The sequence below is a fragment of the Terrapene carolina genome, unplaced genomic scaffold (genome assembly GCF_002925995.2).
Source record: "Terrapene carolina triunguis isolate 2854851 unplaced genomic scaffold, T_m_triunguis-2.0 Scaffold42, whole genome shotgun sequence".
Taxonomy (NCBI): Eukaryota; Metazoa; Chordata; order Testudines; family Emydidae; genus Terrapene; species Terrapene triunguis.
The window spans coordinates 42,995,927-43,012,787 of record NW_020664393.1 but is presented as its reverse complement, the minus strand read 5'-3'; the positions used below and the strand labels follow the sequence as shown (position 1 = coordinate 43,012,787).

Sequence of the window (16,861 nt, the reverse complement as noted above, 5' to 3'; positions counted from 1 at the left end):
TTTTTTTGTTCCCCCCTCCTCCCCCGCGTCCCGATATTTTATAGCGCTGATCTGGTCACCCTAGGTATACCACATATAATAGGCATGCGTACGACCCCTGGATTGTGAAAGGCTGTGTTGTGGGGGTATTGATCATTGTAGCAGTTGGGGTGTGGAGGTGCAGGGCAGAAGGCTGGGGTGCTCGGCTCGTGGGGGTGCTCCCAGCCCCCTGCCCTGAGCGGCTCAGGGCAGGGGGCTGGGAGGGATATGCCCTGTTCCACCCCCTTCCCCCAGGCCCGTCCCTACCTCTCTCTGCCTGCTCTACGGAGCAGCCAGCATGCTGCGCTCGGCTCTGCTCCTCTGGGAGGGGGAGGAGGAGGGGCCGGAATGCACCACGTTGTGCGAAGAAGCGGGGGAGGAGGGAAGCTTGGCTGCCGCAGGACCAAGCTTCTGCCCCCGCAGGGGAGAGCGGTGGGCGGGGGGGCTGAGTGGGGCGGGGGGCCGGGAGCCCCTCCCCACCGCTCTCCCCTGCGGGGGCAGGAGGCAGAAGCTTGATCCTGCGGCAGCCAAGCTTCCCCCTCCCCCGTTTCTTCCCACAGCGTGGTGCATTCCGGCCCCTCCTCTTCCTCATCCTCTCAGTGGGCAGCAGCGTGCCACTCAGAATCGGCTCGCGTGCCGTAGGTTGCCGACCCCTGCAGTAGAGGTATAGCTGCAGATTTTGCATCTGTTGTTCTGGCAGGGTCAAGTGCCACTTTCAGTTGGTGTGTCCTGGTCTGTTTTTATGTTAGTTCTGGTAGTGCTTTTATTTTAGTCCTAAAGAAGATGTCTGAGCTTCTGCACATTTATGGCTTCATTGCACACAATGGTATTTTCTTTATTGATCACGGGAAAACATAACCATCAAACTAAAAATGTTATATTTAAGAACACTTTTGTAGTGCACAGAGCGGAAATCACTGCTGAAACAAATCAGTTATCCAACATTAATTTTTAACATTGCATAATAGAATGTGTAGCTAATACTAATAGTTGTAGACAAGGCAATGCAAAAGTGAGGGTTTGTATTTACAATAATACATTTACGCTTTGAGGAGCAAGAATTCACGAACAAAGCGAATCATTTATAAAATTAGAGGGTTCTGGAAATTTCAGTTTTTACATCATTTTTCTTTTGAGAATGTTTTAGTAGATGTTTTCTAAAAATTACTATTTCAGTAGAAAAGTGGTAGAATAGTTAGCTTGAGACTTAATTTAGGCAATAATACCACCAATAACAATTTGTATAAATTAGAGAATACAGAGGTTCCAGTGGGTTTTTTTTCTCTGCTCATCTCATTCCAGCTTTATTATTTTATGCTTACCAAAACAAAGGATTTCCTCTTATTATTTCTTAATTGAGTAAAGGTTCTCTAAGTTGGGCACGACCACTGAGGTATCATTTTGGAAGAGAAATGTTTTCATGCAGAAAAATAATATTAAAAGGACAATTTAGTGCGCTGGAGAGGAAAAGCTATCTTACCTGTTTTTTTCTTGCAACTTAGTTATTTCATTGGTTTGATCTGAAATCTGCCTTTCTAATTTGTTGGTTGAAAGAGAATGTTCCAGAAGCTGAAGTTCAAGTCTTGTTGTCTGATTTAATACCTAAATTAAATAAATAAATAAAACAACTTTGAAAACCCAAGCTAAGTTTTTTTTTTTTGTCTAGTTATAATTTAATCCTATTCTAGGGTCAGTAGTTATCACATGTAGAAACTAAAATAAAAATATGTATTTTTGTCATATAATCTGAAAGATGTACCCGTGCATGCATATATATACTGATTTGGGCATAAATACATTAATTAGGATTATAATGGAAAATGCTCAGAATTACTGTAGTTTTTTGTTCGACCATTAAACAAATGCATCATAATTTATATTTCCACTTATCTTTATCCTGAGGAATGTTTCAGTGGTGGTTTAATAAACCACATTTGTGATTCAGTGTTTCAAAATTACTTTGTCCATTAGCTTTCTAATGAGGTAGATGTGAATCAGTATTTGAAATGTATTTACCCTTGGGAGGATTCTGAGTGACTGCATGCCTGCAGAAAACGCACCTCTCCCCCACAGATTTCCTGTGTTTCCCTGAAGAAAGCAGCTTGCGTGGGGGGGAGGGCGGGAGGCGACCATGGGCGCACTTGGGGGGGGGGGTTGCCCCCCTCCAAACAGAGGCGAGGCATGGGGGGGCACAGGGGCTACATGCGCCTACTCCCCCCCACCCCCCATTCTGCCGCTGGCTCTGCAGCTGAACGCCGCCTCCTTGGTCCTAGTACCGGCCGTGCTCCCCCGCTAAACAGGCCCATCAAACCCTCACCCTGACAAACCCTACCCTGCTACACCTGGACCCCTCCGAGCCCCCCACCCCACTGATCCCCAACCAGCTGCACCTGGACCTCCACCCCATCAAGCCCCACTCCTCCAGCACTTGGACCCCACACCCAGACCCCCCCGCGGAGCCCCAACTACCTTCACCTAGATCCCCTGAAGAATTTTTAGGTGCAGAATTTTAAATTTGGGGGGGGCAGAATTCCCTCAGGAGTATTTATTGTATTTGTTCTTTAAAGAATAATTTCCTATGTAAGATTTTTCCCATTCTGGTGTGAATATATAAAGCATTTTCTTTTAATATGGGTGGCCATATCCTGGCCATGCTGAAGTCCTTGGGAATATTGCCTTTGACTTCAGTGGGACCAGAATGTCACAGGTGTCTAGAAGTGAAAAACATCATTTGGATTGAACTGTTTACCATGTGACCAAATTTTTAATAGACTCATTCCATGGTTTCAGTTTTAGTAAACCATTTTCTTATCCAAGTTCCTTTTTATTCAGAATTACATCTACCACTGAAAAAAACAATAGTATTGTGATGTGGCGTGGAAGATCAGTTTTGCTTTGTTGCGTTACATTCTTATGTGTGTTCTATAGACAATGTCAGTTTTCTGTTTTAGAATAGCTTTTTTTAGTTCATCAGAATTTGGCTTTAGTTGACAGGAAGAATTGATTACTCACATCCTTCATGTTAAATAGTCATTCAGGACATGATTTCACACTTAAGTGTAATTGAGAATTATTGCCAAAAAATGAGTGTCCTTGAGAGAGCAATTGTTTGGTTAATCTCCTTCTGTTATTAATTACGCATTTAACCTACTCAAGAGTAATTTCAGAGAAAGAAAGTTGCAGTGACAGTCTTTTTCCTAGTTGGGTAATTTCTGTAAAGACTGTATTGTGAGTGGACACAAATATTTTCTCAGCAAGTGAAAAAACATGGGGATCCTTGAAAAATGGTGGGCCTTAGTGATAAAGCCATTAAGATGTATTTAACTTGCTTCTGACCGGAGCCATCAGTTTACCATACAGACTCAAACAAATATATATTGTAGCTGACAAATTACCTCTTCCAAATAACCAGATAATATCTATAAATAGCAGTATGTGCTGTAAATATTTATTAGTTAATATTTGTACAGTACTTTGAACATATGAAGTATAATATAAATGCTAAATATTTTAAATATCTGCTATAGAAATACATATCTGAATTTGCCTACCATGTTAACAGAAGTTACAAAATACACAATGCCATTTTACTTCAATCCAGGATTTATCCTTATATATCTTACTCTACAATTTAGAACTGTTTGCTGAGACGTTTAGAAAAAAATCAGTTTTTGATGATTTGTCTGCTAGCAGAACAAATGCTTTTCAATTAGAGCAATAATTAATGATACACCTTTAAATTCATTCACTTTGAAAAATGTGCTTCACTTATTGTGTGGTAATAATTGTTAAATTGTTTTTTTTTAACTATAGCAATAAGATAAAAGAAGGTATGTGGTTATTCAGTAGTGACCATACTTGTGGATACAATTGTCTTGAGCTTTAAACCAGTGCTGGAATTCTGAAAAGTTTTTCCACTTACAGTATGGGAACTTCTCAGTTTCTTTTAAAGACCTACACTTGAAGTGGGACTTTTACACTGAAGTCAACTAGAAAAAAAATTGCCATTTACTTTTTCCAGTAGCTTCCTCTAATTCCTCAGCCTTTCTTCCACTCATTTAATCTTCTTATGATTCATCCAACAGTGAAATCATAAATATGTACTTATGACATTAGTGTCTTATAGTGGAGATGACTGTGATTATCCTAGATTCATTATGATCTCACAGCAGTATTCACAAGGAGAATAAGCTATCATGGAGAACACTTATTGATTAGGAAAAGATAAAATAAAGTACAGAAATAAGAATCATTTTTATTTTTACAGTACTCTGAAGCATACAAAGTCATTTAACAGATCAGAAGCATGGTCCCTGTCCCAAAGAGATAAAACCCAGTTTAGCTGTGACCTGACAAATGGGAGGTGAATAATCAGGAAGGGGAAGTAGTATGGGTTACAGCAGATCATATGATTACTCAGTTTAGGCTGGGGCATATCTTGGAGGTTTTAAGTGTATTATTTATTAAAGAAATATGTAGCTAACATTTTAAAATTTCCCTATTATGACAATCCCTTGTATGGGTTGCTCCAAAGCCCACTAAAGTAAATGAGAATCTGAAATTTATTACTTACTTGAGCTTCAACATCTGTCAACTTGCGGGTCTGTTCAGCTGTTTGATTCAGTAGGTTTGTGCCTATTTCAATCATTACTGCAGTCTGATTCTGCACTGCATTTTGCTGGATCTCTACCATTTCTTTCTTCATATTGTCTTGGATGTAATTCTCAAGCTATATGGGGAAAAGAAAGAAGATAATTGCTTTCTTTATATTTTTGTTTAAGAGTACAGTCAACATGCAGACTAGGTTGCTAAATCAATCTCCTCTTAGGCCTTGTCTATCAGTCTTTTTTGTGAAAAATTTCCCTTAGGGTATGTCTATACTACCCGCCAGATCGGCGGGTAGTGTTGGATGTATCAGGGATTGATTTATCGCGTCTCATCTAGACGCGATAAATCGATCCCTGAATCGACGCCCGTACTCCACCTCGGGAGGAGTAAGCGGAGTTGACGGGGGAGCCGCGGAAGTTGACTCGCCATCGTGAGGATGGCCAGGTAAGTCGAGGTGAAGTTGCGTATCTTAGTTCGAACCCCCCCCTCCCCCTCCGCTAGTGTAGCCCAGGCTTTAGTTGCTAACATGGATTTAGCTCCACCACAGGGAGCAATGGCAGGAGTGCATGCTGAGTTAAGAATCTTGTGGCCACCAGAGTTAACCACTATTGTGTAGACCTATTCTGAGTAGGTTTAGAAATAACAGAGGTTAAAATGCTGGCAGCCACTTTGAACCTTGTCTATACTAGCACTCCCACCATTGTTACCACCAGAGGAGCTGCACCAGTGTTAGTAATCTTGGAAAATTTTAGAAGACAAAGGCCTAAGAGTTTAGTCACCTTCCTGTTTCAAGATTTCAGAAATATTTTGAAGAGCATTTTTTAGCTGCATGATTAAATGTTAAAGATCAGAGATGAAGTCTGATTATTTATTTATTTGTGTGTGTGTGTGTGTGTGTGTGTGTATTATTCAAGAGCCTTTCAAACAGATGAAACCTAGGGTGAGCCATTTTGGTTACTATAAACACCACATGTCTAGGGATGCAAAAATAAAAGCTGCTGAAATTATTTAATTCTAAAATCACTCCAGTGACCAAATAGACATTTATTTATTTTTTGTAGTCCTTATACCAAATAGAGCATGCAGATGCTCGCAAAGAACTAGTTAGAGGACAGGTAAGGTTTCAAATAATTTGATAGCGTCTTTCAGTCTCTCTGAATTGTCTGACAGCAGTTTGATTTTTCTCAAATGTATTCAGAATTATTCTCTGCATAATTTTTGCAAATAATTCCTGGTTTGTAGTTTGCTCATAATTGGTTTGCTCTTTTGACTGGAGATATAGGTCACATGGCATATTTATTTCCTGAATGGGGATGAGTCATTTAGATCAGCTTTCTAGTAAAAACATCAATGAAGGCGCATTCAAAATCCACTTTCTTTGACTGTTTTCTATAATCATTAGAAGTTGTTCTTTTGGCAAAAATTTCTGTTGGTAAATTGGAACCTGATTTGGCAAGATGCTTAAACGTGTGGGTAGTCTCATTGATGTCAATGGAATTATTCACGTGTTCAAAGTTAGGCACATGCTAAAACAGGGCCTTAGTTCCAGGGTGGATAAAAATCAATGATTTTTTTCAAGAAAATCAAAAAAATCAGATGTTTTTTTATTTAAATCGGATTTTTTGATAATGCTTTTTGAGGGAAAAACCTATCTAAAGATCGTTTTAATTAAGATACATTATAACTCAAAGATATTTCATCATGGAATGGGGATTATAAATTCAAATTCTATAGTATGAGACAATATATTCATGTAATGTTCAAGAAAAGTTTTGTAAATGAGTTCCAATAGTTCATGGATTAGGGACCCAATTTTATGGGGTTCCAGGGGCTTCTGTATAGATTACATAGGTTAATCTTTCTATCTACCCAATGGGACTCAGTGCTCAGTCTAGAAGATACCATCAGAGATGCTTAGTATTGCAGTTCTCAAACTGTGGATTTGTCTCTCCAGAGATAAAATGCTTGTTAACAGTAAAAAGTGTTTTTAAATAAATAAATATATAGAGGTGAGAAATAACAGACCTCAACCCTATTGTCCCTCTGCACATTTGTGTACACAGAGTCAATCCCTTACCTCTCTCTAAAGGGGCAAAGTTTCAAAAAGTTCAATGAATAGAAGATTGGTGTGGGCGGAATAGATCTGGACAAGGAGAAGAAGTCTGGAAATAAATGTGAGAAGGGAGGGACAGGCTGTAGAAACAAAAGTGAAACTGCTTGAGCAGCATATTCCAGAATGCACTTTTATGTAGAAATCCATGATTAAATCGAGTCTTCCTGACTAGTGATTTAAATCATGATTTAAATCAATTTGATTTAAATCAAATCCACCCTGCTTAGTTCACTAGAATATTCACAGAAAGGGGCATGAACACAAGTGAAACAAACTATTCTTTTTCTCTGAGCAAGTATTTGTTGAATTTTTAAGTATCCATTTCTAGGGCTGAAAGTCTGTTCAATGATTTGGATGTAAAGAAAACATTTGGAACTTTGATAATGTAAGCTATTAATGAACTATTATTTAAGGCAACATGCATCACCGGGGCGGGGGGAGGAGGAGAAGGGGGGAGTTCAAACCCTATGGTATTCAAGTGAACTTCAAGGGTGAAAATCTGCATTTAAAAGAGAACCTGGGATACCAAGTTCCAGGAATATGAAATATTAAGACATTTTCCTTTGGTCCAGCCCCTTGTTCATCTTAACATTGTAAGTTTAGAGTTGCTGGGTTAAAAGTACAACTATATTTGTCACCCTAAGGAATCAATGAGATTCCTTTTAGAATCCAACACATTTTGAAAGGTTCATTCTTAATAGTCTGAAGCTGCCAGGCTTTGCCTATATCTTGTTTAATTCAAAACCATTCACAAAACCAAATCCACAGAGTCTGAGATGAAGGGTTAAAATGGACTCTTTAAAATCATTTTATGGATTTCAGTACTATGTGAGTTTAAAAAAAAAAAGGTATTCTTTCAAAATCTCAGGGTTTTAGAGCTTATATGAGTAAAATAAATAAATAAAAACTTTCTCCCTGAGGATCTGAGAGGTTTTCGTCTCTATGATGAATCCTGTTAAAGAAAGAAAAGGAAGCTGGCATCTCTGAATTGCATTTCAGAATTTCTGAAGCTTCACAGGCTTATAAAGCATAGAGGCCTTTCAGAAGAAGTAAGAAAAAAAGAAAGAAACCCCTGTTTGCTGAAGGGCCACGTGTTTTCCCTGTGCTTTGGAATTAGAATTGAGCATCTCTCTCAAAACCCAACATCTTTATGGGGTTAAATATAGCGCACAAACCCCCTTTTCTCTTTTTACTGCTGCTTGTAAGAGAAAAAGTCTCTAACCATAGTCAATACATGAGACTTCAGTGAGTGTTAACTTTATGAGAATTCCGTGTCTCTGTTATTACATTAAGATTTTTAGGGGGGAAATGGTCAAACTCCAGCTGTGAAATTTTTTAAATGACCTGTTTTTTATATTTATTTTTATCCAGAAACTGATTTACCTGTAAATTCCCAGAAAATCTGTGTACTCGAAAGTGCTGTAATTTTTGAGAGATTACACAGTATTTGTCATACATAATAAAGTGGTTACATTCCTGTTTTTTAAATGCAAAATTCAATTCAACCTTAAAAAGAAGCACAACTCACAGAACCACATAATAAATAGACTTCTAAGGTTTTGTTTTGAAGGATTGGGGAAAGGTGGTAGATTTCTGATAGAATTTGAAAGAAGGCACAATATGACAGTATTCTAACTGCACTATGTAGTGATATTTTCCAAGGTTTTTTTTTATCATGGAAGTTGGTACTGGATGAAATTTTTGTGTAAAGAACATATGTTAAATACATGTTAATGACACCTAATTAAAGAAAGTAACCCTGAGTGAATTCACAGAAAAGTAACCCTTTTAACACAGGTTTCGATCCCAAAGCTTTTAGAAAGAGTTCAAAAAATACTTTAAAAATTAATTTATTTCATAGTTAAGGCTTTTAGTACAACCAGAATAAAACATTTGTAGACACACACATAAAGCACTTTATTTAGATGTAAAATCTGGACTGTCATCCCTTATTACTTCAGATCATATTAAATTATAAAATTTGACAGAAATATTTAACTTAAGTTGCCAAAAGAATGAGGGCAGATCAGTCATATTGGAACACATTCTAAAACATCATTATTGTAGCCAAGATTTTTTTTAAACAAACAGCAAGCTTGAAATTGGTGAGGGAAAGAAAAACATGTAGTATCTGTTAATAGAAAATTATCTTTCAGCTGCTGGTTTCAGTATATTATTAATCACTTGCAGAAAGAATTGACTTGCCAATTCCAATTCTTAGCTAAATGAAGAATCTTTGTGATCCATATTGTTTAGTTTGTGTTCATCTTACAGAACAACTTTGCTAATAGACTAACAAATGATTTGCGCTTTCTGGAGACATTTTAATTTGTACTTAATCCATTTAAAATTATAAATGAGATTTTGGTTTTGTTTTCTTGAATGCTAAATGGTTTATCTAAACTACTAAACATTCATGTCCTTGGCAGCAATTATTGTTTTAATAATACACACATTAAAATCCCTACTTTGCCAAGTGCCAACCCCCATGAATGGCACAAATAAGCATATAGTACATGATGCAGATCTCGGTCTCAAAGATCCCTGGCTGGAGCGAACAATCAAACTTTTTAATCAAAGTAGGCTCATCCTGCTAACAGCCACGTCTGTGCCCTAGAAATGAGAGACATGTGCCATGAACCATGAGTCACTAACCCACCCTTGTAATCCAACTAATGAAGCCTTGCCATAATAGGAGGACTTGATGATGAAATTGACTAAAAACTAAAACAAAAGGGAAACAGATTAGCTCATTTATTGTGGAACCTAAGAAAGATGGATGTAAAGTATCATCAGAATACAATTAGTGAATGTAAATTAAGCTTCTCATTTTTATTAATATAACATTATTAATTACGGGTATTAATCTAATTTATAACACAGTTAACAACATTTGTATTTTAACATCTAGTTTTAAGATGTTAGTACCTCTAAGGAGGGAGTGAAAATAATAGTAGGTGGAAATAAGTTATTATGGTAACTATGATTAAAGCATGATGTTAACAAATTGGTTGAAGTAACTGATATCTGCTATTGAAATGAGCATGATCTTTTATTTAGTTTTCAGTCCAGAAAACACAAATCTAATACAAATTACCTCTCAGCAGGATGAGATGGGAGGAGAGAAGAGAACCCACAGCAATTACTATTAACTGCTTGCTTATTTCCTTATAGCATTCTGAAACTACTGTGCATGCAGTGTGATTATAATCCCTGACTACACTGAGGATTTTAGGGAAATCTCCCACAGATACTTTAGCACTGGCACAGCTCCTCTGGTACTAGCAACGATGGTAAAAATGCCTGCAGCTGAACTACACTCGTGCCTCTACCACTGTTAACCTTGTTGGAGCTGCATTTCTATTGGTGAAATGGTACACAATTTCTGTAAAATCCTCAGTGTAGCCTTAGGCCTGGTCTACACTGGGTGGAGGATCAATCTAAATTACGCAACTTCAGCTACGTGAATAACGTAGCTGAAGTGGACATACTTAGATCGACTTACCGTGGCGTCTTCACCGCTGTGAGTTGACTGCTGCTGCTCCCCTGTCGACTCCGCCTGCACCTCTCACGGCCTTGGAGTACAGGATTCGATGGGAGAGCGCTCAGGGATCGATTTATCGCATCTAGACTAGACGTGATAAATCGACCCCCGCTGGTCGATCACTGCCTGCCGATCCAGCGGGTAGTGTAGACATACCTTTAGGCTTTGTCTATACTACTACTTTTGTCAGTAAAATGTTTGCCAGTCAGGGGTGTGAAAAAACATACTCCTGACCGACATAAGTTTCACCGACAAAAATGCTGGCATGGAGAGGCTCTCCTGCCGACATAGCTAATGCCGCTCATTGGGGTGGTTTAATTATGCTGGCAGGAGAGCTCTCTCCTGCCAGCAAAGAGCGGCTACTGGTGAGAACTTACAGTGGCACAGCTGTAGCAGTATAGCTGTACCGCTGTAAGGTCCGTAGTGTAGACATAGCCTTAGCCATCAATAGAATATGAGACTATCTGAGGTTGGGTCGTCTGCACTAAAAGGACCATTCAGGCTCTCAAAGAGATCTCCCAGATTCTGCAATAAAGGGGATGCAGTTAAGAAGAGAAAGCTGTAGCAAGTAGGTCATTGAGAGATTTCAGCCGTCTGGGGAAGTGCATACCCAACAGACAGAAGGAAAAGTTGACAATAAAGAGCTAAAGAGAGGAGAAATGTACTGCACCCAGCCTCCTAAGAGAAAAATAGAGCCGAAGAATTCATTAAGTTTGGTACTTTGATTGGATGGCAGAAGAGGAAAGCCTGAACTGCTGACTCACATATGAAGAAATATCTGAGGAGTAAACTCAGAGAAGAGAGGTCTGAGGGGAAAAAAAACAAGAAAAGGCGCCTAAGCCGCTTACCTCAGTTTGTTGCAGGGATGTAGAGAGGAGAATTTTTTGAGCATAGCAGAGGTTTTCCGAGAAACTAAAAACCGTTTCATGCCCATAAGGTGACAATAGGAAACCTAACAGAATAGACTTAGGACTAGTCCGTAGCACAGTAGGTTTTGCCAGTACAGCTATACCAGCAAACTCTCCCAATATAGCTTATACTGGATCCCCAAAGGAAATAAACTATACCATCAAAAGCACTTTTTGGGTGGTATAACTGCATCTAGAATAGGGCTTTTGCCATTATAGAAATATTGTGTAAAAAAAAAAATCACTCCTCTAACTACTATACCAGCAAAAATTTTAAGTGTAGATTTGGCTTAACACTTAGCGGTCCATTGTAAGGATAGCAGTAAGAGGAGGTGTCCTCACAAAGTCGTCCTATCCCTGTGGTCAAGAGGCCTGCAATGTCAGTTGATCATTTTCCTATTGTTTGTTTAAAGCCCTGCTCTCTCCCCTCTTTTTCTTTTCTCTGACAAACACTGAGAAATATGGTGAGACATGAAAGTAGGAGACATAGCAAACCTCCATATTTTCAGCAGAGGAGGTAAGAGTTTGAGGCGGCCATTTCTGACCTTCTTTTTATGTTAATCCTGTTTTTCAGCATGCCTATTAATCCCTTCCCCCAGAAATAGCTATAGTGGTTGTGACACATTCTATATGATTTTATGAAAATATGCTAATGAGTGTGAATATAAATATGCTTCATGCAAAAGGTCTCTTGTAAGGTATCATTACAAAGCTTATAATCTACTGAGTGCGGTCATCCTATTTGTATAAATGTACCACTCTTGTATCAGATACAAGAGAAATATGAAATATAACTCTGAGGGCCTATTGTAATTATGCAAAGTGTGGGCCATTAATGTTGGTTTGGAATCTTGCTGACTCCCATCAACCAGGACAGTTGACTGCAGATGGCTCTATTTTACAGTATTTGCAAGTCTTCCTGTATACGTGTGTGCTGGCTTGTGGGTAATGAAGTCTTACAGTGACATGTGATCATGTCACCTGAACTGGAATCCATCTTTAACCTGATGCCTTTCCATTGCGAGGGAGGGGGTGGGAACCCAGAGAGGGACAAAGGATTCCCGCCTGATGCAAAAACTATATAAATGGGTGCAACAGAACAAAGTGAGGCAACCATCATGAGGAATCCCTAGCTACCACCTGAGCTGGAACAAGGGCTGTACCAGGGGAAAGGATTTTGCCCTGATTAGGAAGGAATCCAGTCTGTGAAAGAGACTTACGAAAACATCTTTCAGGGTGAGATTTTATCTGTACTCAGTTGTATTACTGTATTAGGCTTAGATTTGCGTGTTTTATTTTATTTTGCTTGGTAATTCACTTTGTTCTGTCTGTTACTACTTGGAACCATTTGAATCCTACTTTCTGTATTTAATAAAATCACTTTTTACTTAATTGACCCAGAGTATGTATTAATACCGGGGGGGGGGGGGGGGGCAAACAGCTGTGCATATCTCTCTATCAGTGTATAGAGGGCAAACAATTTGAGTTTACCCTGTATAAGCTTTATACAGGGTAAAACCGATTTATTTGGGGTTTGGACCCCACTGGGAGTTGGACGTCTGAGTGTTAAAGACAAGAACACTTCTGTAAGCTACTTTCAGTTAAGTCTTCAGCTTTGGGGCAAGTAATTCAGACTCTGGGTCTGTGTTGGAGCAGACTGGCGTGTCTGGCAGGGAAAGCAGGGGCAGAAGTAGTCTTGGCACATCAGTCTGGCAGTTCCCAAGGGGGTTTCTGTGATTCAACCCGTCACAGTTGTCTTCGCATATAGTGCTATAGTAGCACAGCTGTTGTGCGTTAGTGAAGACACTACTCTGCCAACAGGAGAGCATCTCCCCTTGGCGTAGTTAATCCACATTCCCAAGGAGCACTCCCATCAACATAGTGCTGTCTACATAGAGGGTTAGATCGGTATAACTGTCTCTCAGGGATGTGGATTTTTCACACCCGTGAGTGACGTAGTTATACCAATATAGATCTGTAGTGTAGACCTGGCCATAGTTGTCCTCAGACTTTGATTATATTCATCAGTGTGCTCTACAAATTATGTATTTTAAACTTTTGTAATGTACTGAATATTACTTAGCATTATGGAACACGAGTGAGTTAATATTCGAACTTACAAAGAGCTCTTCTTCAGGTCTGGGAAACATACTCAGAGTGTCACAGCTATATACAAGGTGGAACAGATTGTTTAGCATAAACAGTTGACATATTTCAAGGGACCATTCATGGTAAAGTGGCCCATTAATTGCTCTCCAGTCATAGATGGGGAAGGGGGGGGAAGCTGGGGGTGAATTAAGTGGGTTATAGATTGTTGTAATAAGACATAAATCCAGTTTCTCTATTCAGTCCATGATTTTTAGTATCTAGCAAAGTTATGAATTAAAGCTCAAGGCTTGTCTTTTGAGGGTGTTGTGCAGGTTTCCTTTGAGAACGAGGATTGAGTGGTCAGATATAGAATGATTGCTTTGTGAAAGGTGTTCACCCACAGGTATATTTGTTTTTCTGTGCGAGTTCATTCAAGAGCTTAGTGATTGTCTGGTTTCATTCACATAGTTGTTATTGGGGCATTTAGTGCACTGGATGAGGTACAGCACATGTTGTGATAGGCATGTGTAGGTCCCATGGACTGTGAAAGGTGTGTTGTGGGGAGCGTTGATCATAGTAGCAGTGGAAATGGTGTCTACAGGGTTTGCATATTTTATGATCGGGTCAGTACTGCTTTGATGGGGTTCAGGAAAGATTTCTTTCAGGATGTGTTCCCCATGTGTATGGGTTGTAATTGTTTGATACCCCATATCCCAGTGCGGGGTGGTAGGTGACAACTAGTGGTGTGTGCTCAGAGGGGGCTATATTTTTGTATTGAAGCAGGCTCTTTCAGGGTGTTTGGGATGACCTGTTTCATGATGCAGTCTGTTTCTCTGGAGTGTCCTTATTTCGTGAAAGTGGTTTTAAGTGTGTAAGGTATATATCCTGGACTTCCTGTGGTACCTTAGTTTCTGGCTGTAGATAACAGATTTCTTGGTGTTTGACATGGTCACTGGATCTGTGAAGATACATCCATGGGTTTCTTGTATATAGTTGTCTGTAGGGTTCCATTGTTGAAGCTGATTGTGGTGCCCAAGAAGTGGATGTTAGTATGGGCGTGTTCTACAGAGAGTTTGATGGATGGGTGGCAGGGTTGTTGAAGTTGTGGTGGAAATCCTGTGAGGGAGTTTAGGTTATCCCTCCAGAGAATGAAATATCATCGATGTAGTTCAAGTATATTATTGGTTTCATGGTGCATTCAACCAGAAATTCTTCTTCAAGGTGGCCCATGAAGTGGTTGCCATACTGGGTAGCCAACCTTGTATCCATGGCTGTACTCATAGTTTGGACAAAGTGTTTTGTTCTTGAATGTAAAATTATGTGTGAGGATGAAATGGATGAGTTTGACCATGTGATTGGGCTAGATATCTCAGGGTTGTCCATTATCTGGTAAACATATGACGCAGGCAGCGATGCCATCATTGAGTGATGTTGGTGTATGACATCCATGGTGGTAAGTTGGTATCTCTTTCACCAACAGAAGTTGGTCCAGTAAAAGATTTTACCTCAACCACCTTGTCTCAATAATATCCTGAGACCAACATGGCTACAACAACACTGCATACATTATGGAACATAGCAATTATTTTGTGCAATTAGTCTCCTAAATTGATTTAGAAAAAATCTGAGGGGAAAAAATTAAAGTAAAACAAGGTCTGCATAATTTTTAGTTAGGAAAATATGTATAATTGCTTTGTTTCTCTATACTGTATTCACTACATTGTCTAAGCTTCCTGTTGTTTCTAATTCTTTAGACTTTATTGGACAAAATGAAAGAGATTGAAAGAGTCACAGTACTCTCTTAAAAAAATAAAATAACAAAAATAAGTATACCTCTAGCACAATTGGGCCTTGGTCTCACTTTCTTGCCTGTTTCAGAGTGTCTGCTGTATGGCCCCATTCAGTTTCTCACTGGCTGACTGAGTCACATGAGGTAGCATCTGGCCCACAACCTGGAACGTCTTTTAAAGCACTTCCCCCAAATGTATAGATGCGGCAGTGGGAATTAGTTCAGGTGGCCCTGGTGGAACTCCTGGGAGTGCTAACCCACAGGTGCATTCTTGCTCAGCCTGGAGATCATAGTGTACATAGACTTAAAATACAAGTCTCTGAAATCTACATAATTTAAATGACTATGTTTTTAAATTTAAAGCTAAGAGATTAAATATTACATTTTATGTTTTTATTCGAAATTAAAAGCTACACTAAGTGTTGCTGAAGGTGAGATTTCCTGTATGTCATTGAACATGTATAACAGTGAAATATATTCCAGTCTTTATACAAAGGAAAAAGTATAGTTTGGTTAAACATATGAGCATCCAAGTTTTCATCATTCTTACAGGTACAGAAACATTTTTCCTGAATTATCAAATTTGAGAAATCTTAAGCCAGTCTTTGACAGTGGGATTCCTGAACTCAGATTTAGCTATCATGTATACTGTAATATAGAAGGAATGAAAAATGATACTAATTGGTCTCACCATACTCTGCATTCATTTGCTCACATTTGTCTCTGCATGGCTGTAACTTCTCAGTAATATGAAGGCTAAACACTGTTAAGATTTCTATTTTTCAAACATTCTAGTTTTCTTTACCTCCATATCTGTTTTCACTTTCTGTCAATGTTACTATTAACTAAAATGGAAGCATAAATTGAAAATATTGCTAGCACTTTCATGTTCCATTTATATTACTGGACCTAAGGAAACAAATGTTAAAGTATTATCTTCATGCTTAAAAAGAAAAAAGTTAGCTTCATTTGCCTGTTTGTGATCCAAGTTCTCTTTGTATAAAAATTCCCAATTAAAAGTATGTAACATGAGGTTTTGTTGCAACAGTATCAGAAAAATAAAATAAATCTTGTTCCATTTTACTAAAAGCCAAAACGGAAACAGGAATTTAGTGTCCTGTAATTTGAAGAAAAATGAATAGACTATAAAACAAGCACGTGATTTCAGGCTGGAAGAAAGTCAGTTTAAAATTGTTTGCAGTGTTGTCAATTTAAAACTGGTTTGTTGCTGTTGATGCTTCGGGCAGGAAGTCCCTTTAGACTTCTGTTTCACAAGGGAAAAATAATCCTCTTGAGAATGCATGTGGAAATGCTTGAGAAGCCTACAGTATTCGTTCTTTACATGCCCTACTGAGTGTATTTGTGCCAGGCCAAGCCTCCTGCTAAGCTTTTCTCTCATCTCTCTTTTCTGTTGTCCAAAAAAAAAAAAGTGAAAGTAAAAACATAAATTAATAATATCTGGACGTGCATTGGGACATATTGGAAAATGTTCACAATACAATTTTATAATAAAATGCTAAGGGTTTAAGTGATAGTGTTTAGAATAGTAAATAAGCATATAAAAGCAAATGATATCCCTGATGTCCCTTCAGGGAAATAAACTGTTCAGATAAAGATGAAAATCAAATCTCCCATTAATGACATGAAACCTAATGAATGTAAATACCTCCATTGTCTTCACAAGCATTTATAAAGAATGACCATCTCTAGGGTTACCATACGTCCGGATTTTCCCGGACATGTCCGGCTTTTGGGGATTTCCCCCCGGACGGGGATTTGAATCCCCAAAAGCC

General features: G+C 38.8%; 2 protein-coding genes across 2 annotated transcripts in view; one reads left to right on the top strand and one right to left on the bottom strand.

Annotated features, from left to right (window-relative positions):
* The window catches only part of MCPH1 (microcephalin 1), a 226,286-nt gene that overhangs the window by 139,773 nt on the left and 69,652 nt on the right, over nt 1-16,861 (top strand). The gene's annotated exons all lie outside the window — the stretch shown is intronic.
* ANGPT2 (angiopoietin 2) overlaps nt 1-16,861 on the bottom strand; it is a 71,289-nt gene that overhangs the window by 40,757 nt on the left and 13,671 nt on the right. The window contains exons 2-3 of the mRNA XM_024223328.3: nt 4,592-4,747; nt 1,499-1,620 (exon numbers count right to left, since the gene is read on the bottom strand). Of these exons, the coding sequence (XP_024079096.1) occupies nt 1,499-1,620; nt 4,592-4,747 (278 nt within the window). The remainder of the gene's footprint in view (nt 1-1,498; nt 1,621-4,591; nt 4,748-16,861) is intronic.